The sequence below is a fragment of the Populus nigra genome, chromosome 1 (assembly GCF_951802175.1).
Source record: "Populus nigra chromosome 1, ddPopNigr1.1, whole genome shotgun sequence".
Lineage (NCBI taxonomy): Eukaryota > Viridiplantae > Streptophyta > Magnoliopsida > Malpighiales > Salicaceae > Populus > Populus nigra.
Window position 1 is genome coordinate 2,059,286 of NC_084852.1, and position 27,865 is coordinate 2,087,150.

General features: G+C 30.8%; 2 protein-coding genes across 2 annotated transcripts; one reads left to right on the forward strand and one right to left on the reverse strand.

The window, feature by feature from the left end:
• Positions 1 to 13,718: 13,718 nt before the first annotated feature.
• LOC133694244 (mitochondrial import inner membrane translocase subunit Tim13-like) lies at positions 13,719 to 16,056 on the forward strand. Its single transcript, XM_062115734.1, has 2 exons — positions 13,719 to 14,052; positions 15,565 to 16,056. Exons 1-2 carry the CDS (start codon positions 13,933 to 13,935, stop codon positions 15,712 to 15,714), a joined length of 270 nt encoding a protein of 89 aa, XP_061971718.1. The 5' UTR covers positions 13,719 to 13,932; the 3' UTR covers positions 15,715 to 16,056.
• A 538-nt stretch (positions 16,057 to 16,594) lies between these two features.
• On the reverse strand, positions 16,595 to 27,473 carry LOC133671603 (probable F-box protein At2g36090). The gene is made up of 2 exons (XM_062092402.1): positions 27,342 to 27,473; positions 16,595 to 17,464 (listed from the first exon to the last, which is right to left on the reverse strand). Exons 1-2 carry the CDS (start codon positions 27,471 to 27,473, stop codon positions 16,595 to 16,597), a joined length of 1,002 nt encoding a protein of 333 aa, XP_061948386.1.
• Between the last annotated feature and the right edge of the window lie 392 nt (positions 27,474 to 27,865).

Here is a 27,865-nt window from a genome sequence, read left to right on the forward strand (position 1 = left end):
GTCATAAAAATGCAAAATTAGATGTGTTAGAAAGTTTAGAAGGAGGTCTGCAACGTTTCTGAAGGATTCAGCTCCAAACTGTGTTGTTTCAACAATTTAGGCCAGTTTTTTAATTAGTTTAGGTTAGTTTTTGGATTTATTTAAAGAGTTGTAAAACTCTTAAAGAAAAATATTTAGCAATAAAATTATGAATTGGAGTTTTGTTTGACAATTCTATTCAACTTCAATTCTATCTTTCTAGCTTGTTATCTTTTTTTTTATGTCTATATCACCATGTTTCTAAGAATTTTCAAAGTACTACCAAATAAACATATAATCAATGATCTATACCATTTAATCTCGTGGAAATCCATCATGGAACTCATTTATATCAAGCAAAATACAAGAAAAGAGAGGTGTTGTTATTGTTACCCTTTTTGGGACCCCACACACAAAATAATCAGAAAAAATAAATATAAAAATTGAAAAAAATATATTAGTGGAGAGAACATAAAGAATGCCTAGAAAATTATCAAAGATTGGTTATAGAGAATCAAAATATCTAAAGTTGAAAAAAAATAATTCAATTTTGACTGATAAATGCCCTAGTGACAAGAAAAATCCAATTTGGAAAGAAAAATCCAAAACTAGATGTTTAAGAAATTAATTTGAATTTTTCAGGGTTTAATTACAAGGAAGATTGGTTTTTGAGTTTAATTTGAGCTTTAATTGAAAGACATTGAAGTCTAGGGGTTGAATTACAATTTTGAAAAGCTAATTTTGTTAAATTAGAGGCTTAATTGCATAAATATTCAAGTTTGATAGGTAATTAAGGACTTGATTACTGAAATTCAAAACCAATGACCAAATTGTAAAATTGAGTTTGGCAAGAATAAAATTACATAAAATTGAAAGTTAGTGTATTCAATAAGACTTGAGAATTTAGGGACTAAATTGAATTTTGGCTGAATTCCTATTTAAAAACCCTAATCTTAGGGTTTAACATAGACTTGATCCTTGACTGAATCCATAAAAAAAATCTTTACGAAACCCAATAAACACCCATTGGAAAATTAGAGCTGAGGAGGAGAAAAATAGAGGAGAAATCTTGATAAGAAAAGTCCTAGTTATAAAGGTTCACGACCTTAGTACAATGATTTCTTAAGTTTTGAAAGGGCTGAAGTTTGTGGAAGCAAAACTTTACAAAGAAAAACAAAGAAGGCAATAGTTGTTCTAGGGGTTTGAAGGTATATTTCCTATAGAAAGGTGGACTTCATTTGACCTGCATGAGGTATCTATGATGGTCATTTGATCTGTATTTATATTTATAAACATGGTGATAAGATTTGGAATGCTTGAAAGTAGGGTTGTGATTATCTTTTTGTTGTTGTGGTTTTTTTATTCTATGGTGTGATGTTATTTTCTGAAGCATTTTTGGGATGTGTTTGATGTTTTCTATGTAATAAAAGCTTTTAATTGGATTGATTTGATAGAACAATGCTTTTTTCATGTTTTTGTGTTTTTTAAGTTTAATCTATTTTGGATTATTTATTTTGTTTTAGGTTTGTTTTCGAGTTAAACCAAAGATTTTTTATTCGGTTCATGGTTGAATCAATGATTTCAGGTCAATCTTGTTTGGTTTTCAACCTTTTTTATAAAGGAATTTTTTGCTTAAAGGCATGTTTGGCAAACACATCTTTTGGCTTGTTTTGATAGTTTTATCTGAAATAAAAAAATGAGTTTTTGCCAAACAAAGCCTTATATATATGGCCAAGAATCTTAAAATTATTTGAGCTTTTTTTCTAAAAATCTAAAATACTTTGGTATGTTAAAGAAATATTGCCTGATTTTACAACAAGTTTATAAAATTTTAAAGGATTTTGACAAGAAAATATATTATTCACTTTTAATATGAGAATAAAAAACATAAAAAAAAATTAATATCAAAAATATTATTTGTGATAATAATTTATTGGTACTCATTATAATATAAGGATAAAAAAACTTGTATGGGGGATTAGTATTCAAAATATTATTAGGAGTAATACAACTCATTCATTTCTACTATAAGGATAAAATTGTAAGGAATTTTATCTAAAATATATTTAAAATGACATAGTAGCAAAATGATTACAAGTTTGTCCTGAAAAAGCTTCATTAATAATTGTGGACATTTCAACCTATCTAGGAAATCAGGGTTCATTCATCGTAACAAACCTGCCAATCACTTAGAACATAGGACAATCATATGAGTGGATTAGTGAAAGATGAAAATGGGGTGTTCTTTGTTCTCCCAGTTCAAAATATTAAGGGGCAAAACAATTAATTAACATGTTTTTCTTGTTATGATTGTACAATAATTTCTTTGATTTTTCCGAGCTTGATTTCTAATTAATAGGGATTGACACACACACACACACAGAGTTGAAATCCATTTCCTCTTAAGACATATGGCTAAAGGAACTAAAAGAAAGAAGACCCAATATAAAGGTTTGACAGAAGTTAAAACTCGTGAAAAGCGGGTCTGACAAGATGTTAAACTCAACTCTCTAGAGCTCAACAATGCGCAACTCCCAAGCACTTATGGGTCTGGCAAGATGCCAAATCTAAGCGCCTGTGGATCTGGAAAAATGCTAGACTCGACTCCCTTGGGCTTGGTTATGCACCAAGCCTAAACGCATACAGGTCTTGAAAGACATCAGACCCAACATCCTTGGGTCTCGGATTACTTTCGATCCAAGCACCCAACATGGGAATTTAAGATCATCATTTCCCTTTACAGGTGGATTTACTCACGGGATCGAAAAAGCATCCCAAAAAACAATACCCGCTTTATTCTGTTGGTATTTTCCTTGGGAAGCTTGTAATATAACCAACATAAATACTGTATAGAATTCCATCGATGATTAATATTTTTTTCAAAAATCTATTTAACATAACTATAAAATAATTAAATTAATATAAATCAACACTTCATAATACCCAGGAACTGAGTTGTTCAAAAAAAAAAAAAGAAACTCAACTCAAATAAATTTGCAACAAATAAATAACACAAAAAAAACATGAGAAGACTTATTTCAAAATCCATAATCTAGCAACAAATAAAATTATTTAATTGAAATTGAATAATAAAATTGAAAAACAAAATCCAACAAAATTGATCTCATATAAAAAAAAATCCGACAACAACATTCATAGAATTGTTAAGAACATAAAAAATTTAAAATAAAATAAAAAACAAATATAATTCAAAACAAATACAAAAAAAGAAGAAAAAAAGAAAAATCTTACCTTAATGTAGTTGCGAGTGAAGCTAAGAAGAGAAAACAAGTTCATATAGTATGTTAATTAAAAAATATTAAGAAGAGAAAAGAGAAGAAGAGGAGAAGAGATACCTGAGCATGAAGGAGAAAAGGAGTTGAGGAGAGAAGATAAGAGAAAAAAACGAAAGGGATGTTGGTGTTTTTTACATAATAATAATAATAATAATAATAATAATAATAATAATAATAAGAGGTCAGTCTGTTGTGAAATAATAGATTCTAGTCTTTTTATTGTGGCATTTTATCGTTGGTCTTACAAACATAGAATTAAATATTAATATTTTTAACAATTTCATTGGTGATTTCGTCTGTAATATTTAATTTAACTTTTCAATTGAATAAAAAAATTTCAGAAAATGCCAAATATCACCAACAACTTTTTAATCCGTCGATGATTTTGTCTGTAATATTTAATTTAAATTTTCAATTTCATAAAATTTTTTCAAAAACCTGCAAAATAAGACTAATGACTTTTAAATTCGTTTGTGATTTTGTCTGTAAAGAACAATAATTAATAGTGTAATTAAAAAGTGAATAGTTCTAGAACTCTTTGAAAAATACAAACGGAATTAATCCGTTAGTGATTCCTTTTGTAATTGACATGATAAACAGTGTCAGGGAAAAGTGAATAGTTTACGAACGAGTTTATAGACGGATCTTACCGACAATATTAATATCATCGGTGTAAATGACATGTCATCGTACTTTTTTGCTTTGTTTTAATTCCTTCTTTCCCCACTATAATTCTCTCGGTATATACCAAGAGAATATTTTCACTGTAATTTACTGATGAAAATATTCTGTTAGTATTTTCGTTTGTATTTGTTAATTTTCTGATAGTGCGACCCTCTACACCCTCATTTATGGAGAATAGAATAGTAACACGAACATGTGATCATCCATCATCCAAACACTAAAAAACTCAAGTTTCCCGGCATACTAGATTATGGAGCATTATCAATATATATTAAAAAAAAAGTAATAATACATTCGATAGAAATTTATTATACATTTTACATCCATATAACTATTGATATGTTAAATAATAGATCTTTTAATTGACTATTACTTGTTGGATACTTATAAATTATTGTGATTATATTTTTCAAAGTAATTAATTAGTTATTGTCATAAGTTCAATTAATTAAATCAACAAACATATTTGCAAAGTAAAATAATATTTTTGGTAGTATAGATTTTTTTAATATATTTATCAAAGCATTTTGGGACTACATTTTATGCACTTAAATTAAATCTTTAAGTACGTAATCTATAACCCATTTCTTTAATATGATTAATCTCTTCCTCACAAGCCCACTTTGCATCCGAGCAGGCTTAAATGTCTTCTTACATTTGAATATAGGTATTGATGGATCGACGTGTTTCATATTGAAAACCCTTTTTCTCATAAAGCTTATAACTAGAATGGACCAAAAGAAAAAAGATCCATTATAGAAGCTCAACAAAGGCTGACCCATAGCAAAAAGGTATGCATTTTGGGACTATATTTTATAACCTTAAATTAAATCTTTAAGTACGTAATTTACAACTCATATCTTTAGGAGGATTAATCTCTTCCTCGCAAGCCCACTTTGCATCCGAGCAAGCTTAAATGTCTTCTTAAATTTGAATATAGGCATTGATGGATCGATGTATTTCATATTGAAAACCTTTTTTTCTCATAAAGCCTATAACTAGAATGGACCAAAAGAAAAAAGATCCATTGTAGAAGCTTAGCAAAGGCTGACCTATAACAAAAGGGTATGGCAAGATGTCATGCCCACTTCCTCTAGGCTCAACTATGCACTAAGCTCAAACGCTAGTGGGTCTGGCATCAACCCTTATAGACGCAGTTGTGCACTAAGCCCAAGCGCCTTTGAGTCCGGCAAGATACTAGAACCAATCCCTTTTAGGCTTGGCAACGCATCAGACCTAAACACCTACGAATCTAGCAAGATGCCAAATCTAACCTCTATTGAGCTTGGCTATATGCCAAACCCAAACACATGTAGATATGACAAGATGTCATACCCAACCCCTTTGGACTTGGCTATGCACCAAGCCCAAACACTTATGGGCCTGACAAGATGTTAAGACCCAACCTCATTGGGCTTGGCTATACGCCGAACCCAAGTGCCTGTGAGTCTAGCAAAATGCTAGAATTAACACCCTTTTAGGCCAATGATTCCTTTGGATATAAGAATCCAAGGTGGGAATCTAACTCTAGGGTCATCATCTCTATTAATTACTTTTGTACTAGAATATGAAGGTTTTAATAGAAAAAATTAGAGTATAATCAATTATTGATGATTTTAAAGTTGTTTTACTCTTAGAATAGCTTGTATATAGTATATGTTTGGATTCTCTTTTTAATTTTACAATTAGACGAGCTGTGTGTGTGTGTGTGTTTTAAAGAAAAACTAGATGTTTATGGCTTTTATAATCCCATTGACGACTTTAACGGTCGAGTGGTTCATATTGGTTGAGCCAATTGATTGACTAGTTCCTGCAGAAATCTCAAATGTTCATCATTGATGAATAAGTGATCAAATGGTTTATTTAGTCACACTAAACAGTCGTTTGGCTCATATAGAATTATAGTTTATTTTATCATATGATTTATTGCCTTTAAATGTATGTTTAGTGAAGTGTGTGAGTTTAATTTAATTGTGCTATCAAGTAGGATATAAAGATTTACATTAAGCACTTAAAATGAATACTTAATCTAAGTCTTCACTTCACTTCCTTCTTGGATTGCTTGATTGATTTTTTCATGAAATTCACCATGCTTGTTGATATGTTCTTTAAATAAATTTGTTTGAAATCAATTCTCAACAAGACATATTATTAATCCATTTTTCATTTTATTTTTATCATCAAAATATATAGAAACATAAATATTTGACCTAAAGGTCAACAACATTTTCGTTGTTGTTTTTCAATTTTCTAGTAGTGGGAAATCATGAAAACTTTTCAAACAATTATGAGCTTTTGATGACTGCGTTATGGTAAGTGGTCAATGAGCTTAAATGCAAGCTTTTCTATTTGGACTCGGTATTTCTTACAAAACAAGTCTCATGCCTAATAGAGGACAAATGTAAACATACGAAAAGAACTAATTAATGGACAGAAAATAGAAAATAATAAGAGAACGTAAGAGAAATTTATGTTGTGTTTATGAATGATCTTTTGTCACTTGAATTTGTTATGAACCTAAATGTCTTGAATTGGCTTGCATTTATTGATGAAGAGGTTAGTGCTCACCTTATAGAGCGCAGAGAATGGCATTACAAGCATTCGGTGTGTGAAGTTGCAAGTACCTCATGAAATGCAGGAGCGGTAAAATTAGTGGAGAGGTCGATCGCCATTGGTTATGGTGATTGCTATACCAAAAATCTTGTGTACAACCTGGTGTTGCAATAATGACATCTCGGGAATAGAGAAATTAAGAAATAGAGGGTGTCCTAGCTGTTTTGAATGATCAATATTTGGTTTTAATTTGGTATATTTTTTTTGTGCTCCATCATATTTCCATCATATTTAATAGAGAAAAATTATCATTTTATATGTTAATATAGAAATGTATTTGAAGATATCTCCATAAACAACAATAATTAAAAACATGTACATGTAAAATGAGAAAATTTACCATTTTAGATGTGAATATAAATATATATTTTAAGATATCTCCACGAATAACAATAATTAAACATGAAGATGTAAAATCTAAGTTTATTTTTATTACAATATGAATAAACCAATATGATAATCGTATCTCTTGGTTAATTACTATCATCATTAGAAGTATTAGTGAAATTTAATTTCAAGTCATATGGAATAGCACCAAATTAAAGTGAAGCTAGTTAAATAGAATATTATTCTATATTAATAAATAAACAAACAAACTCACCTATAGCAAACTCAAGGAATGTACCATGAACTCACTTTAAAAGTTGGATCCCCATCTTTTTATTTTCAATAATGATGTTAAATGCGAGAGAGAGAGAGAGAGATAAACTAATTAATTAGAAAATGAATCTTGTAGTGCTAACATGTCTGTCTTTTAGGTCACTCCCTCTCCCACTTGAATTCAATATAATGGACCAGCCTTTTCTAGTGAATGCATGGTACACTAGCTATTCTTCACTAATACGTTTAGCAACTTTCGTCATCTCCCCAAATAGGGTGACGTTTGAGTTTATTCATCTAATCAACAAAGTAATTATCACTTGCTATGATTAACTAATAATTAATGCTTAGTTAATGATGGTTATTAGTGATTCTTTTGACTTGATTTAATAAGGCCATTTGCCTTGCACCTAATTCGAAATCAGCCCCAACTTGTCATCCATCTCTCTCGTATCTCAAAAAAACACACCACATTTTGAGCTAATGCAGGCCCCTGGAATTCTCCGTCTTACTTATTGTTTGTTCCCTTAATTTGTGATTAAGATATAGATAAATGTATTGTTGATTAAATATTCCAACTTCCTCGAAGTATCACCTGAGATTGTAGACAAGAACTTATTTGGTGCGACTTTGAAAAGGGTTTTTTTTCACGTTTTTTTTGTTGGGATATTAAATCAAACTCAAGTTGCTGCTTTTGGGCCGCATGCAGAGTTATTATTTATGAAAGATATTTTAAAAAAATATTATTATTATTATAGTGATTGAGTAAATGAATTTATCTAAACTAAAACTGTTTGATTAAATGGTTGGTGCGGTGGATTTCAACAGTGGGGGTGGATTGATTCGAGCCATGAGAAATTAATTAAAAAATGGGCTACAAGCTGGGTGTGATCGAACTACCTAAGAGATTTGGAATTAATCCTTGATATAAGATTTAAAACTCTATATCTAGCATTCATCTTCTAATAGACTGTGTGTTGAACTCGTTCAAAATCTCTCAGAACTTAGTAATACAATAAAATTAATTATACAAAAAATAATGAGGAAATTAGGCCACACATGTGGAGATACGTACTGTCAATTGTCATGTTGAAGAAATTTATCAAATTCAAATTATTGACAGAGTCCAATGCATCATGTGGAGAATGCTCCTTAATTAAAATATACCTTGTCATTGAACCTTATTGATTGGGTGGTTGGGTTCTTATGCCATGTTATGACCATGAAGAACGCGCGCGAAAGGGATCGGCCTTGTCCTTCAGTGCTACTCCAGGGACTAAAATTCAATAACTCCAGGGACTAAAATTCAATAATTGATGTTAATGCATGAAGTCTTAACTCAAGATTTGTCTTTTGTCCACAAAATTGTGGAGTCGAAATAAACTAACCTCGTGCCATCTGAATGTTGACAAGCCAAATTGGTTTTCTTTTCATTTCTTCATCATAACGTATCGTATTATCTACTTCAAAGCTGATATTCTTTTGTCTTTACGGCCTATTCTCACATCCAGCTGCCAAGGACTAGCTAGCTTCGTGTGTCAAAAATCAAAATAGTTTTTTTTTTCTTTTTCTAAAAAAAAAATCAATAAACCAACCACAAATTGAATCAGGGTGGTATTAAACCATTTTGATAATAAATATGAGGGGCACGCGAAACAAATTAATTTAGTCTTGTGTACTAAAGTAAAATTATTTATGTGCAAATTAAAACCCACAGACTTGCAAGTCTTGGCACAATTTTCTTCTTCTTCTTCTACTTCTCTGGGACAACATATCACTATCTGATGAACACAGGAGGAGCACGCGGGCTCACAATTTTGGTGGGGGTAAAGTGGGGTACGTGAAGACAGTAGCAAATAGCAATAAGCAATAGTGAAATAGACAGCAGCCTTTTCCACGTAGATGATGATGAATTGCAAGGATTAGGACAACTATTTGGTAACAAATTAATGGTGACTCGTTGACACTTGACACACACACCTTTCAAAATTATGTTAGGATATATATTGTCTTCTATTATTTATCTCCACAAATTGGACATTAAATACTCTCCCTCCCTGGCTAACATCTTAACTTACGTGGGTGAATAGGGTCGGTGTAGCTAGTCTCCAAACACATGCTCTTTTCTTTTCTTTACTTGTCTTTTTATATGGAAAAAACTTAAACCCTAATTTTTTTTAGCATAAAGGAATATAGATATCGGTTGAATTACAAGATGATTGGTTAAAAAACACAGTTAATTTCAAATTGAAAACATTTAAGTACTAGTAGTGTGTTAAGAAATTAAAAAAAAGATTCGGATATGTTTGGTATCAAAAATTCAACTTTTTTTTAATGAAATTCAATAAAAAAAGATGAAGGGTTTGTTTAACTTATATATACTCACTATGAATCTCAATACAACAATACAATGTGAGTACATGTAGCCTAACAAAGATTGACTACGAATATTGAGCAACCTAACAAATTCAGCTATTTAATTAGTACCCTCTAGCCCATCTCAATATATTGTTGTTTACCATAAAGCAGTCCTTGTTTTGAGTTTGTAAAAGTGAATCATATATTAGGCAGGCATACTTCATAAAATCCTGCTACCCCACTAATTAATTATCTATGGATCGTTAATTAATTCTGATAATCTCTCAAGATGCATGGTTATTAGGGTATACAAGTCTTATAATAGAGCATCATTCAAGTTATATGATTTTGAAATCCAAAGCCAAAAGTTATTTGGTAAAGGGAAATATATAGTCATTGAAAAAGGCATGATCATTAATGGGATTCCCACCTTAGGTAGAGGAGAATAGTTTAATAAATCCTCCAGGGAAGCTGAAGTACTTCCATGGCAAAGATAATCATATAAATGCAATCCAACTTAAAAATTATTGGCTTCTTATTAATTTTTAAATTGTACATGAATAGAAGAATTAAATATTCTTTGAATAGTGATTATGAAGGATCTAAGTCTATGTATGCCCCCGTACCGTTTTCAAGAAAAATGAAAGCTTGCATAAGTTTATGGTCATAGAAGCAATCTTTGAAACAAATCAATTAGAATGAAATATGTCCCAGAAGATGATTAATTGTTGTTGGAAACTGATCAATGCCTATAAAAATAGAGCTAACAAAGCAATAATTAAATTAAAGGATTGAAAAAAGAAAAGAAAAATTGTTCACAATTTGTGTACGTACCATGCACAGAAAACTAGCTAGCTAGCTGGCTAGCTATCATCCAAAAATGATAAATCAAGCAATGTGCAGAAGGATGGGGGAAGAGCATCCACTGATGTGGGGGAAGAGTATCCACTAATTTCTAACCTGTTAGAAGAATTAACGTACTCATCACTTATCCATTACCAGACATATATATGAAGCTGTTGCATGTTTTCCTTTTTCTTCCTCATCTTCCCCTCCCCTCCCAACTCTTTAGGACGATAGGGTTTCGCTGTTCTTGTGAAAGTAATTCATTAGCAAGATCTGTTGGTGATAAAAGGATTCCATCAGTTTGCTTCAGCTTTCACCGGTGGATTTGGAAGTGCCTGCCGTGTACATCAAGTTTGAGGGGGACCTCTCGCTACGGCCTCTCTGATTTCATGACAGAAGTATGTCACACAATCACAGAGGAACACAGGTTTTCAAGTTTGAGAGCTAGCTTGATTTTCCTGGATAGCTTTTTCTACTAATGAGTTTCGTTAATTTTAATCTTGTCTACTTGTGTTCATCCAAAATGGGAAATTTTGTGTACTTAGTTATAATAATGGCTAGTTCAATGCACGGTGATCATGGAAGATATTAGGATCTAGAACATGATTACAGAAAAAAATCTAACAAACAAACAAAAGAAACCGAAGTTCAATGAGGTATGGCCTTAATTGTTGAGATCATAGGTTTAGGACCACTCCTTAACTCAACTGGACCACCAAGCTCGAATGCTCTACCCTCCAATTGACAGTTGACGGCTATCTTGTTTTATGTTTCAAAATATTTTTAATTGTGTGCGTGCGCGCACCTGCGTATGGGTTGAAGGTAAGAGATTGAATGTTCGTTTAAAATATAGTAATGTTTTTTATTATTATTGTATGCAATATAATCTATTTTTATTTCAAAGTTGAGATCAATTATTGGTAAGGTTTTGGTAGCAAATTATCTATGCTAGTATTGAAAAATGGAAATTTCACAGCTAGCTAGCTGCAAGTTGCACTAAGCAAGGCAACTAAATCCAGTTCAATGCATGTGTGAAGACACCAAGCTGTGGGCTATAATTTTAAGCAAGTGGGGGATTTTAATTTGGGGGCTCAATGCAAAAGCAGCAAGTTGTTTTCATCTGTTTTGATACCATGATTTGTGTGCAGTTTTGCACCCTGGCTAGCAACATCAATCCACGAGCTCTCCACTCTATATGCTTCTTGTGCCTCCGTTTAACATTAACGATTAACTAAACATTAAAAGGTAGCATTCTTAACATGATCTAGTATACTCAAATCTTCTTTTTTTTTTCATTTACATTTTACTTTCTTTTTATTTTTTATTTTTTTATTGAGTTGTTTTGGTTTCCATTTAACAACTATTGTTTATTTTATAAAATTGATGTTTTATAAATCATAAAATGCATGGTAATTTAATTATGAACATTGAAAACTTTGTTTTTCTTTCAAAAACTTTGTTTAACATTAACAATTAACAAAACATTAAAAGATAGCATTGTTAACATGAATAGTATTCTCAAATCTTCTTCCTTTTTTTTTCATTCACATATTTTTCTTTTTTTTTATTGGATTCTTTATAATTCATTTACATCTTTTGTTCTTTTTTTTATTGAGTTCTTTTCCTTTCCATTTAATAATTATATTTCGATTTCATAAAATTAATGTTATATAAACTATGAAATGGTATTTGAATTATAAACAGTTAACCGTCCCAAGCTTTTTGGTTTTCATTCTTATCTTTTTTTTTATATAAAGTCTTTTTTCTCTTTTAAATCCATATTGAGCCCTTTTGCTTTTTATTTAACAATTACAGTTTGATTTTTCTTAAAAGTAATGCTTGATAAATTAAGAAATGATATTTGGAATTATAAACATACGAGGTAATATGAGATGAAAGAAATATGAAAAAAAATAATAAAAATGTATCATAGAAAAAAGACACAATTTACGATAAGTTACAATAGTTACCCGTATTGTTTTTTTTTTTTAAAAAAAATTTTCTGTCACTTGATGACTTTTTTTTATTCTCAATTTAATTCTTTCATATTAAGTTGACTTGAGATTAAGTTTAATGTTTTGTTGTGGTTGGCTTTATATGAAGCTCTCACAATGTTAAAAATAAGTTTCAACATTGAATTAACTCTTAAAATGGCAGGATAAAATTTAATTTTATTGATTTAAAACATTTAAAATTTTAAAGATCTAATTTCAAATTGAAATAAATATTCAAGATTTTTTCCCCTAAAAAGTAACATTTTTATCTCAACTTTTTATAATTATCAATTTATTTATTATTATTTATTGAGACATATAATTACCAATTTATTTTATTAAATATATGTATAAACGTTTTGATTCACCTCTTTTTTTTTATGTTGAAAAGAAAACTTCATCCCCCCCACATAGCGTGGACCAGTTTGATTTATGTATTTTGATCTTCCACCTTGCCTCGGAAGTGGATCATCATCAAAACAAAGGGGGTCGTGTATGCTTGTTTTGCATGGACCCAAAAATGGTTCAAGGACCAAGACCAAAATCAACTATGGCTTTTCGTTGAGGCTTGTCTTTGGGTCTAATTACAACCCAAATCACAAAGAATGTGGGGTGGCTTTTATTTTTAAGATGTTGTTTGGGTTTGCTGTGTAATTTATTTTTTTATTAAAATTTATTAAATAAAAAAAGAATTCCATCATGGGTTTCAAGGCCCATTGCCAATGTGAAGGCCTACGAAGATAGTGAATTTAAAATTATCATATTTGATGAGTAATATATTGTGCATTATTAGTGTTTTTTTCTTCTTTTCAATAAGATGACTAGTAGTAAATAAGATAATTATAATTTATGGTATTTTGAATATGTTCAAGGGTATCTTTAAATTAAGTTTATCTGGTGTAATTATTTAAAATATATAATATAATATAAATAAATTTAAAAGATAAAAATTCAAATAGGTATAAGTAAATTGAATCCCAAATAAAAATAAAAACAACATCCATAAAAAATAAAAGAAAAAATTGCATTCCTCTGTAACGAGAAAACCAAATATAACTTTACAATATTATTAATATATAGGACCATACTAACAAAAAAGAATTGACTTAAGGATAACCTGTTTGCTTATGAACCAAGATTTAATCCTTACTCAAACCATTTGTGAAAACTATTTGAACCACCATAAACAAATCATAATTAATGTTAATTTTACTTTCAAGAAATTTAGATTTATGGGATCCATTAACTGGTGGGAGATTCACCCATGAATGATGTTTTTAAAGAAATTCTGTTGACAAAGTTGCTGTGATGCTTTGGGCTGCAACAATTTTTTTGTAACTAGGCTGGCTCAGGACAACGTCAATTGGGCCAACAAGGGTTTAAGGATTTTCTTAAACTGAAAACAGAAGGATCACAGCCCTCTCTAGGGTTTAAATCGAAATCTTGCCCCCCTCTTCTCCTTAAGCACTGAAACAGAGTCACAGAGCCAACAGGAAAACAGAGAGAAGAGCAAGAAAGAAGTAATGGATTCATTTTCTTCACATTCAAGTATGGGATCTGGGTCACCTCAAATGTCAGCAGAAGATTTTAAGGACCAGTTAAAGAATCAACTTGCACAAGCTTATGCCCAGGAGTTCCTTGAGGTTCACCTTTTTCTTTATTAATCACTCTCTTTCTCTCTTTTTATTTGCTTCTAATGCATAAATCTTTGTTTTTTTACCATCTTTGGTGCTTTAGTGGAGAAATTGTTTGGTTTTGGGTGTTTTTAGCTTAAAGAATGACTAAAGATGATATTGTTTTAGTCGTCAAAGATGAGTTATAGGTGATTTTTAGTTCAAAGATTGAATTTTTTTTATCTGGGTTTTATATTTATTTTGATTCTAATGTGAGAGTTGCGCTTTAAGTTTCCAATTTTAGGGGAATACAATGCAAGGGCGGGGGAGTATTATTCCGTACTTGTAATAATGATGAGCTTTCCAATTCATGTAATTTGGTGTTTATCTCATCTGTTTAGGGAGAGGACTTAGGTAAAATGTTGATTCTCTGCCGTCATTGGGTGGTAAAAGAGTTTGCAACATCTAAGCTTGATGGTTTACGTTAAGTAATTACTTCTGCTTGGTTGTTTTTGGTTGAAGTGTTGGAGGTAATCTTGTATACAAATCTGCTAGGTTGTTATCTGTTTAAGAGTCGGAGATGTTACTTGTATATAAATGTACCTTTTTTGTGTTCGTATGTGGAGCTTTTGTGAAGATAAATCTTTTTTTCTTCTAAAGGATCAAGAAGTACTTTTTGTGTGTTAATGATATTTCATGCACCACTTAGGTTGGATTTTCTCATTGCTAAGAAGCCTAGTTGCGTGCAATTCTATGTGAAGGAATCGGGAATTAGAAATTATCTTCTGATCATCAAATTAGAATTTCAGATGGTAGTCTTGTTCCTAAAATGAAATGATGAAGGTGAACTTGCAGTTTCATCGGTTTAAGTCTAACAGCTGTTTGTGTAACTTCAAATTTCTAAGAAGAGGTTTTACCCTGGCTACTTTATTTATTTGTAATTGGCATTCAAGTGGAGGTTATAAACACATATACCCTGATATTAGTACTGAATTTCAAGTTCATCTCGTTACAAAGTCATGCACAGGCTTTACTTTCCTGGTATTTTTTGTGGCAGAAGGAAACATATAAACACCTGTGTTCATGTACAAATTTGTATCTTAGTAAAGCGTGTTCTCTTAGGATACTGGTTGAGGTATCTACATATATGAGTCGCACTTTCACTTGATCTCTCAAAAACCGCTCAGTTTGGGGTCTTTAGCAGCTCTGGTGTCCTCTCTTTGACTCTCATGTTTTGAAAAATCTGTCAGGTGCTAGGGAGGATATTAGAGCTAATTTATTCCTGTTTGAAAAATCTCTCTGGTGTCCTCTCTTTGACTCATGTTTTGAAGAATCACTTTAGTGGCTGGTACTTGTAATCAGATTTTTTGGACTTGGTGGCATCACAAAGTTTACTTTAGTGATACATTTCTTAGAAGCATTTGTCAGTGCTTTCTTGAATTCCTGTTTGAGAAATGGGACTCAATGTCTTGTACTATGCAATAGCTTCACTGGCATTTGTGTGCAATTGTCGACATTACTTGTAATTCCATTTCAATGCAGACTGTGAGGGACAAATGCTTTGCCAAGTGTATCACAAAACCAGGGTCAAGCCTGAGTGGGAGCGAAAGTAGCTGCATCTCCAGGTGTGTGGAACGCTACATTGAGGCTACTGGCATCATCAGTAAAGCTCTTTTCAATGCACCACGCTGAACTTTAAGAAAGTTTCCCCCGAAGATGTCCTGCAAGCTATCATGGGAACTCTTGAGCGAGAGCAGAGATTGTGTTTTATATTTTATCCCATTTTTAGCATTTATCATGGGAACATATATTTTCTTAACATTGATCTGTAAAAGATTTATTCAGTTGAATTTCAGCCAATTTTTGGGCAATTAATTAGCATTGTGGCGTATAACGATGGGATTTACATGCCCTTGCAATATGAGAATGCTAAAATAGCAAGAGCATAGTAAAGGATTACATAGGTACTGCGATCTCAATGAATGTATAGATTCTATCAGCCAATATTTACCTGAAATCCCTTCTCCTGATCAATTCATCTGTCTTTTCTTGTACTTTTGAAAAGTTGGAAACCCTTTTTCCATCTCTAAATTGATTTGTACTGGATTCGCTGTTTAGGGGCTTAATCTGTTCAGAATTCTCAAGCTACTCCCTCCATGGCGCCATTAACATGATGCAAAGTTTCTTCCACTGGTATAACGCAGCCAATATACATCACATAATTAGCATGCTTTTAAGTTGCAAGGCCTCCTCATCTGTACTGAGAATGTTTTCAAGCTTGTTAACCCGTATCTAACTCAGCCTGAGATTTTTTATGAGCTTCTTGCTATGATCTCATGGTTTTCCAGCTTCATTGAACGCTAACAATGAAGTCAAGCTCTTATCATTATCGCTGTTATCTTTAAGGTCCAACGTTCCAGATTAAAATGGATAGTTTATCGAGTATAATTTCAGCTCATACTTGGGCAATTAACCATGTTAGTAGTGTGCGGTGCAGAATCTTCTAATATTCTGAGAGAATGTACACCTTCTCCAGTGTACACCTCCCCTTGATATGAGAGTGCTAAACTTGCTACCTAAGAGCAACGTATAAAATTACAAAAACAGTGATCTCGATGAATGTAAATAATCTGTCAGCCAAAGCTTCCCTGGATTCCCTTCTCCTCATCATTTCTCTCTTCTGTTTCTCATACTTCCTTAATCCCTCTTCCACTTTAAACTGATTTGTACTGCGCTGGCTGTAAAGAGCCTTATTCAGAATCATCAGACTACTCCTTCCATTGACATGGGCACCTTCTATGTTCTCAATTCTCATGCTGATTTCCCTCCATTCGAAGCACTCCTCTCTTTCTGTAATCTTGAATCTAGTTGTTACTATGAATCTGGCCAGCTTCTGAGGAAGCAAACTTTCTTCCACGGGTAGAACGCACCCGAATTGCATCACATAAGTAGCATGATATGGCCAATTCTTCTGTACTGATAATGGCTTCCAGCTTGAGAGGTTAACAGCTTTGCCTGTCTTCTTGTCCACTAGTATCCAACTCAACCTGAGATCCTCTATCAGCTTCTTGCAAAGATTTTCTCTTGATTTTCCAGCCTCATTGAGTGATGATATAGGAGAAGCTAATGCTTCGTCATCGTCATCGTCATCGTCTTTAATGTCCATCAATTCAAGTTTAAAGGGATAATTTAGAAACCATTTCTGTCGCTCGTCAGCGATCATTTCCCAGCTGCTGTAAACAAGTCCATGTTTGAATATATCTACAGCCTCAGGTATGCCATCCGAGATCCTCGAGAGGACACATTTGTTCTTGTAATAAACATCAATCAATGACAGTAGATCAGAAGGAGATGTGCGGGGATTTAGTTCAGCACATTCAAGCAGTTTCAAAGAGTTAGCATTGGCAACTTCATCACACAAGACAAGTGGGCAGGCGTCGTACTAGCAACCGAAGCGAGGGCTGAGCCATCTACACGAGACATGATATCGGTTAGCAGGTCACCATTCATGCTCTGGAGATGACATATCGGACGCTCCATCATATCTATCTTGGATATATATATTTTTTGCTATCTTTTAGGTGTGGCTGAATTTGGAAATCAAAAAAGCAAGGTCTCGTTCTATATAAGCTACAAGAAACTCTAGAGAATATACATTTCTATGGTGCACACAGGTCAAACAGGCACAATTATCCAAACGTGCCTAATTTTAGAGATGGGTGGAACAAATGGGAGTTAGCAAATCAAGATGGGTGAAATAGGACTTGACAAGTCTAACCAGTAGGTCCAATTAGCCATTCATTGGCTTGGGAAGAAACCGAGTGGTCTGTGACCGTGTTGATTTTTTCAATGCAAAGCATGTGAATGAATGATCAATGTTGATATTGTTATTGATCCTTATGGCTCACAACATTGACTTGGATCCTTTATGAGTTGGACTCATCAAAACCTAACGAGTGGTTTAGATGTGCCACTCAGTATGTTTCTTTTGGAAATGTAAGGGCATGTGTAGCTCAATTATGATCCCCTCACCTGCCAAAATTAGTCGGCAGCCATCGTTTTCTGTCCTGACAAGCTGGCCCCTGATTAGAAGGTAGAATTGTTTCAACCTGCAGCAAGCTCGCAATTATTTAGTGCTGTTAGATATTCGATGGCTTATGGACCAAGGTAGGTTAGGGATGAGAGGCAACATTATTATGATTATTAATTATAATTTGATTAATTTAGTTGCATATTAGTCTTAGCCCCTCTCTTTAATCATACATAACGGCCACTGCACAATTAATAAGACATTATGATTACGTATTTCGGAAGTGTGGATAATGAATTCAATTCAATAATTTAAATTTTTAGATTTGATTTTAAAAATAATTTTATATTATTTTTTAATACAAGATCTTCAAGTAAAAATAATGCTTAATTTTTATTAATTAAAATAAAAATATTAAGATTTGAACTCATAATCACTTAATTAATAAAATTTTAATAAAATATCAAACAATTGTCTCAAGTTAAAACTTTAATTTATTGGTGTCATGTTATTTATTTAAAATAATATTTTTTTAAAAATAATAAATTTAACATGTATTCGTGTCGTTTTCTTCTCAAAAGATTTTGAGTTCCCGGATCTCCTTTTCTTTACTTCTTTCTTCTCTTCTTCTTGAATAATTCTGAATTCTTCTTCTATTCTGAACCACATATTCAATAAAAATAAAAATTAATTTCTTGCACTCACACATATTTTAAAGGATACCCACTTCACCAGTATATGCGTGTGACAAAATGCAACATTTGTTTGTTAAATATATATGCTATAAGGTCCTTTTTGTAATAAACAAATTACACTAATTAATCCACCAATCATAAGATTTAAACGTTAAGAAGGATGATTCTACAATGCATAAAAATAAGGAATGAAAAATAAATAAATATATATATATAAAAGAATCAATTCTAAACATAACAATTCTAAAAACTAGAAAATATATTCTTGGTTGCTGGTCTTTATTTCTGATATGTGCTTGCTGCTTGACCAATTCAACCTCCATAACATTTATTTTGAGGATGAAGAGATTCGAGAAGTACTAGCTAGGTACATCTAACCTTGTTAGATTACAAGTCATTAATTTTCTCTTTAGGAAGATGCAATTATTCCATTTTTAAATGGGATTATCATACACCAAACAGTATTATTATTCTTCATAGATAATCATCATTTCAAGATGAGGCTTCAGCGATGAATCCTCTTCGTGAGATGAAGGGTTGTGGCATAGTTTTGCCTGTTTTTGACTCCATGAAACCACCCATCCACCCACCAAGGAAACTTCAAATAGAAACCTCTTAGCTGTGCAAGGTACCACACAAATTGGCACGATCTTGTGAATATTTTTCACACAAAATGTCAACAAGCAAATGGGAAATGTCTGTGGTAAACAGAAATGCAAAATAAATTTTAAGTTATCCCCATGATCAAATTGCTGTCAACTACTCAAAACTATCATTTGACATCCTGGCCTTGGCCTATTTTACCTACATCTGCCTGCGCTATAGTCTATGCTCGGCGTCAGATGGAATTGATCTCGTGTTTTGGTAAAAGTTTTGATTCAATTTTTGCATTCCATCTAAAATTTTGCCAAATAATACGCCTACAAAATTCTCAAGAATGTTGAAACTATTGTTAAAGTTTCTACTTTGCTAGAGAGAAAATTTCGAAAATCAAGGATATTCTCTACGTTGAATAAATTTGAATTAAGGAAATAATCTATGTTAGAGGGAGAATTTATTAGAATTATATATATATATATATATATATATATATATATATATATATATATAAGAAATAAAATCAAGAAATTTGAACGAATTTTATGTCTAAAATTGACATCTGTTAAAATAAAAAACATAAAGAACATATATCTGGCATTTTATTTTATGAAAGTAAAGGTCTATTTTAAAGAGTCGTCATTTAATATTATGGTCAATAGAAACCTTAACTGGTCAATAGAGATTTTATGGTACGAGACTGGTTATGCAAAAGAAAAGATGTTATCACTCCTTAAACGTCTTACTTGAAGCAGACTACATTGCTGGTTTTGTCTAAAAATCAACATATTAAACACACACAAAAAAAAAGTGTGAGTTCCCACAAATAAATCAACGACGATCCCCATATATTTTTGGAATTTTCTAATATCAAAAATAGCCTTGCTTGGCCATATATTAAAATAGAATGGAAATAAAACACGTGGAAAACGCATAAGGGTGTGTTTTGCCAAACACACCCTTAGCCAAATATGGACTAGGCTGGCTGGATCTAAAACCCAAACCTAACCCACACTTTCTTTTTCCTTTTTTATTTATTGGTTGGATCCAGCCCAGCAATATGGGCTAGGCTGGATCCAGTCGGCCAGGCAATAGGCGCGCGTGAACAAATTCACGCGTGCACTGTATAGTGCGAAGGTAATTAATATTACCTTGGCACTATTAAGCAATTTAGAAATGCAAAAACTGGGCAGGAGAAGAAGGGCGTACCTGGAGCTGTAGCTTGAAGGTGAAGATGATGGTTGTCGCACGTCCTCGCGCTGCATCAATGATGATTTTCTTTGTTGTTTGTTATTAGGTTTGGGAGTCGCCACCTAATATTTAATTGAAGGTTATTAAGAAACCCGAATATACTAATTTTTGTCAGAGATTCACGGGTAAGGAACTGGTTGTGGCTAGAAAAGATATTAGCACCCCTAACGCACCCTACCTAAGATAAGTTGCTTCATGCTTTTAATATGATTTAAAATTTTAAAATATTAGCCAAATTCTTAAGATTTGAATAAACCAATTATTAAATCTTAAAATACATGTAGAAACATGTTATTGCATTTTCACGAAAAATACAACATGGTTTTATTTATATCCAAGATATTTGACTATATGTAAATTAAAACATTTTTTATCTTTATTTTTATCTTTTTGATTTTTTTAACATTTACAAAACATACATAAAAAAACAACAAAAAACACACACAGAGATTATTTTGGTTTCTACTATATTTTGCTATTATGCAATTAGAGCATTTACCATGAAAAATACTATTTTAAAGAGCTAAATTGATAAAATAGTATTTTAAATAGTATAAATATGATTTTTTATTATTATATCTACTCTAATAGGAAAAAAAACCATTTGAAGAGCCAATTATATTGGAGTGGAATAAACAAGTGTGTTATTATTTTTTAATAAATTTGATGTTATTTTTTTTCCACGTAGATATATTTAATTGGTTTATTTTTTTAGTGATTTCATTTTGTTGGTTTTAGTTTTTTTGAGAGATATGTAAGAATAGCATTTATAAAAAAGAAAAGATATTTTAGTATTTTATTTAACACTTCCTTTAAATTGTGCAAAATAAATCTAAAAAAATCAAAATAATATTTTTTAATATTTAGCTTTTTATTTATGAGATGTTCTTACTATTTCACAATTTTATAAGCCCTTCTCTCTCTCTTGTAATTATACACCCACGGAGGCATATATATATATATATATATTCTTGTCCTTTTGTTTTAAAATTCTTCCTTTCACTCTCATGAGTTTATGGCATTTTTGTACGGGCTCAAGTCTCCTGCTTCATCTACAGTAAGTACTGCACGGTCATGAGTGTAGAAATAAACGCCCTCACTCGAAGAAGGAGCCGATGACATCATGTTTCATAGTTTGTACACAGTACACTGGGCCATCTCCATGGCTTGTTCTAGCTTATTTTCTAATCTGAATTGGCAAATTGATCATTGTCGAGGAAAAAAAAAGAAAACTGAATTGGTAACCAAGGTTATGTTTATTTTTTAGAAAGTGATTTTTAAAAAATTATATTTTAAGTTTTTTTTGTGTTTGTTTATTATTAGAAAAATTGATCAACGAAAAACACTTTCCAATCAAAGAAAAATTTGGCTTTGTTTCCAAGAAAGTGTTTTCCTGAAAAATTTACTGATTATATCAAATTTGGTCCTCAAACTTTTGATTGCTATATATATTTTGTTTTGAATTTTTATTTTTCAATTTCATGTCTTAAAATTTAATTTTTATATTAACTTTAGTTCTCATTTTTATAATTGTTATATGCTTTTTTCTTATCATTTTCTTATTAAAATTTTTTATCTATCAAATTTGGTCCTCATTCTTTTGATTGTTACTTATTTTATTTAAAATAATTTATGAAATATTTATTATTATTATTTTAATTTCTTCATCTTTCATTTTTATTTTATTTTTTAGATTTAATTTCTATTATTTTGATTATTATTTATTTTATTTGAGATAATTTAAGAAATTATATTTTTTTTCAATTTCATCCCCATTCAACTTTTTAATTTGTAAGATTTGTTCCTCATTATTTTAATAAACTTGAGAAAATAAAACATTAATAAGTTATTTTTCAGCTCATTTTCCATGACATAACCAAACACTGGAAAGTTTTTTCCAACTTATTTTTCATTACACTAACAAACATCGAAAAATAATTCACTTTTTTAAAATTCATTTTCCAAAAATAAACTACTTGTGTGTATCCGTTGGAGTTCAAAATATCATTTAACTCCAACCAGAAATCATTTCATAAGCATATTTAAGGACGTACTTTACCATCCGTAATTTCGTCGGTATATACCGAGTGATTTTTTTGTCGACACATTTAAGGATTTAATTTACCGTTGGGTTAATTCCATCTGTAACGCTGTCGGTAAAAATTACACGTCATCATATTGTTTGGTTTTTTTTATTCTTTATTTTCTCATTGCAATTCCGTCAATATATACCAACGGAAAAAATTTGTAGGAATGAAAAATTTTCTGGATAAAGTTCACAACTATATACTGACGAAAAAATTATGTTAGTATTTTTATTTGTACTTGTCAATTTTCTAGTGATGTCTAGAATTCCAGTTAAACTATAAACATAATGTTAATTTAAAACGATAAATATTAATAATTGAATGCTAATAACATCAAATTTGTTTTAAATAGTAAGTTAAAACAACCTAATTAATAAATCCTGAATTAAATAAATATTCTATACTTAGTTAGAAAAGAAGATTGAAAATAACAATAAAATAAAGAAAATTATGAAACAACATCAAACATGAAAACAAATTTTATCTAGTTACAGTAAACTACACCTATATAACTGGATCTATAGAAAACAATAGCAAAATTTCAACTTGATCAAGCAATTAGATTGAAAACTATACATTCTATTGTATATAAGTCTAAATAATTTAAAAAAGGCTTCCTGCGTAAATTTGAAAGATAATACCCATGGAGATCATCCTTTTATCAGAACTTAGCCAAAACCGAAAGTTTCTGCTATAGTCGGTAACCATCACTGCCGTGCCCAGGAGTTTTGAAGTATATCTTAGCTAAGAGACAAGCTTGCCACGTTTCATATATTATGCTTGCATATACGCATTAATGTCTCTAGAATTAGTGATATTTAACGAGATCAGACCGGCTTACCAACACTAATTATAGTCGCTCTTCGATCCAACTGGACGGTGCCGACAAAATACCAGATAAGCAAATGACGCTGACAAACTTAGTCAGAATCCATTTAACCCGATCATATCTGTTGTCAATTGGATCAAGCATTGATTTATTTCAATAACCAAAGGTTTGATGACATGGTACATGGGCCTGAAAAGTTATTTCAGGTTAGTATTTTTTGTTTTTTTTTTGTTTTTCTTTTGATTTTATTGTTCTATATTATTATTTTTTAATTAATGAACTTTGTAGTTTTTTAAAATTTATTTTTTGTTTTATTCTTTTAATTTTATGATTGGAGAGATACGAATATAACAGGTTGGCTTACTTTTTACTATCTAGGTTCATGCTTATTATAATACTAACTCGGATTAACTCAAGTTGATTTTTTATTTTATTTTTATTTAATTTTGTTTTTTTAGTTAAAAATTAAATTGCATTGGTTTTCTCCTTTTGAAAAAGGATTTTTCCCCAAACTATCCTCATTGTTTTTTTTATATTTTAGTTCATTTATTATTTATTCCATTAAAATAAAACCAATTTATATAATTAAGCTGCATCTATAAATCCCAGGACCTGCTTCTAGTTATTCATACGTAACCTGTTGTCCAGTTTTGTCAGAGACCATAATTGAAAGCAATCTCAGAATTTGATAAATGTCCATACTAGTGTGTACCAGATTACTTCCGTGCAAGTTTGCTTTGAATTTTTTGTCAAAATTCATTTCTTGGTGGGGGTATTTTTTGTTACGTCTCGAAGACTTTTGATGAGCTGCTTTTCCAACCGAAGATCACATTTCAAGGAAAAGCGTGGAATTGTTTTCTCTTTTGATGTTGCTTGGACTATTTGCCTAATTAGTTAGGTATAATCTAATTTATAAAGTTTTTTTTTATTAATATGGATGTCCGAATCAACTTGCGTGTACCTCAACTAATCACATAAGTCCTGAAGTTAACGACCATATAAATCTCTAGTGGTCCTAAAATTTATGAAATTCGAACCGGTGATTTTTAGCGAGCAAACCTAGAATCTAACCAATTAAACTACACTCTTAAGATTATTTTTAAAATTATTTTGAAGAAATTTTAATCAGACTAGAAAGTGTGTTTTCCTCTCACATTGCATTGATTATCGGTTACTTGGGTGTTTTATACGTTTTCTTTCCAACTTTTACTTTGTTTTTAGCAATTTTCAGGTTTATAACACATAACTTCTCGTTCTTTTACTTCGCCATCCTCTAAATGGCTATTTTAACATTTTCCTTAATTATTATAAAAAAAAACTATTATTGTAGTAAAATAACTTATAGTTAGTTTAACTATTTATATAAATAATAAACTAGATTAATATATTTTTTAAATTGTTTTATAACAACTTCATATTTCAACTTAGTTAGTTAAAGCATGTATAGCCATGCACTGGACCTTGTTGTCACAAGCCCTTTGAATATTTGTTTTTTTTTATTAATTTTATTTTTTATAAGATTTTTATTTAATTTTATTTTTTAATATTGAATTGACAACAAATCAGTTTTTTATATTTTTTACTATATAATAAAATAAAAATAATAATATGACCTAGTAAAGTTTATAATTCGATTATTAATTTGAAAAATTCACTAAAATTATTAACCAAAAATTTATGTAAAGGTTTTTATAAAATTTAAATCATTGTCTCGTGTTTAAAGAAAATTCTAAAATAATTTCTAACGTTAGATATTATTTTTTAAATTCGAGAAAAATTTAAATCCAACGTGATAGCAGGAAGAGGGAGGCACTTGGCTGTGATATTGTCGTCGATTCTTGTGTGAAAGGATGGCTTCGGGCACCGGCAGGAGGAGGTCCCGCATGACCACAGAGTTGTTCAACAGCCTGTAAACAACATAGTATGGTAAGGAGTCAATTTCCATCATCAGTCGGCGATGTGATAGTGCCTGGCGAAGAATTTAACTGAACCGTGCGTACTGATATGTCGGCAACATTGAAGAAAATAGTAATAAAGGTTTTGTTAGTTGTTAGTTATTAGGGGTTAATTTAAATCAATGTAGAAGGTGAGAGACTCTTGCACCATCTCAAAATAAAAAGAAATAAAATAAATAAAAAAGTCATCTTTCTACCAAATTTCTTGGAAGATTCAAACTCAGGATATTGTAGTAATTTTTCTTAATTTATGTCTTCGTTAATATATGTATTTATGTATTCTAATTTCTGGCTCGAAAACCTAGCTTTTAAAGTCATGTAATTTTGTTATTTTGAGTATTTTGAGGTGAGCAAAAACGTTTTATACTGTAGACAATAATTTTAAATTTGATACATAGACCAACTTAAATCTAAGATCATTAAAATTCAATATTATACGTGTATATATATAGAGCTATAAAATTTGATCTGATTTATTATTTGGGTCACAAAATGGTAAGTTACCTGTAAATTGATGGATTGATTTGGATATATCTTTGTTTTAAAAAAAATTATTTAAAATAATGATTAAAATCAAGCACAAATCTTGAATCAACATGTTAAATTAAGTTGGGTTTGATAAATATAATTACATCCCTCACTTACATATAATAATAAGATCTATAAATAATTTTTATGAAAAAAAAATCATACTTTTCTTTGTTTTTTTAAAAATGAAACACTGAATTGTCTACATCATACAATTCCTCACTAGCTATGTGACCCGCGCTCCGCCGCTGGTCAAATATTTTTATTTTTCATAAAAACATATTTATGCAGGTTTTTTCAACATATTTTGTTAGTTAATAAAATATAACAAATCAAAAAATTTATGCACACATGTAATCAAATAAACTAAGAATTATATGCGTTAATAAATCAATAAAAAATCATTAATGACACTTAAAAACAAAACTTGAAAAATCAAACGACAAATGTAGATCAAGATATTGAATCTTGAAAGATAAGACATTAAATTGATTGAATAAAAAAAAGAATAACATGTAAGGGTATACATATTAAAAATATCATCTAAAAATAAATATTTTTTTTAATTTTCAAAAACATAGTTTATCTATATAGAAGATAAAAACAAAACCATAAAATTAAACATATAACAAAAAAATCAATATTTTTTAAAAGAGACCCCTGAACAATATAAAAGAAAAGAGGTTTTGTTTATTTTTCAGTTTTTAGTTTTTTAAATGGTCATGTCACTTTATTTCTTTTCAATTGTATTCTTTAAAGTTATATTTTCATGGAAACTATAGTTATCATACTCGGTCTGGTGGTTGACCCGGCCAAGGGGCTAGGTCCCAGGTTGACTCGGGTCAATTCGGAAAAATTAGAAAAAAATATTTGAGGTTTAATATTTTATATGAAAAAATTAAAAAAGAATCCATGTGGATATATGCTATACATGTTGTAAGTAATTAAGTTTAAAAAATTATTTCAAAAAGTTTTTTAACCCACATTGAAAAGATATTATCTTATTATTCTAAATTAAAGTATTTAAACTAAAAAGGTTTATATCTCACATTGAAAAAATATAACTTTGTTTCTTATGAACATAGAGTATATATACTAAAAGGCTTTAAATTCCACATTAAAAAAATTAAATTTCTTCTAGTATTTATATAGTGACCTTTGAAATGAGTTACCAACTAACTGAAAAATATGAAAAAAAAAAAGATCTTTGGATAGGAAAAAAAATACATTTGAAAAAAAAAGATCTCTACGGGATCCAATATCTTGAGTCCAGACGCAAGACTCTTGAGTTTGACTTGGCTGGCAGACCCAATACCATGGGTCTGACAACCATGGTGGACTCAATACCTTGGGTGTCGACCCAAGATTCTTGGGTCTGGCGACAGAGTGAAACCCAAAGGCATTGGGTCTGGCGGGCAAAGAAATTCGATATGGCGGTCTAGCCAGATCCAATAGCCTTGAGTCTGACTGCGGAGCCATATCTAAATGCGATTAGGTCCCAAATGCTATTGGATCTCACTATAAGTCAGATCCAACAACATTAGATCTGGCGGTCAAGCCATACCTAATAGCACTTTTTGATTAAAAAACAGAAAAGATAACGCCCCTTAATATTACAGTGTTGTCCACAGTGCAAATATTTTATATCTACAGTGTGATTCATAATATAATAAATTTATATTCATAATACTTACATAATATCTTTTTTCCACATCTTTTAAAATATAGAATAATATGAGCACCATTTCTATCATCTCATCAACCTCTTTTTTTCTTTTTCTTAATATAATCTATCATGAATCCAATTTGGTATCACGAATACAAACACAACTTGGCTATTTCTCGAAGAAATGCATTGCCACATCATCATA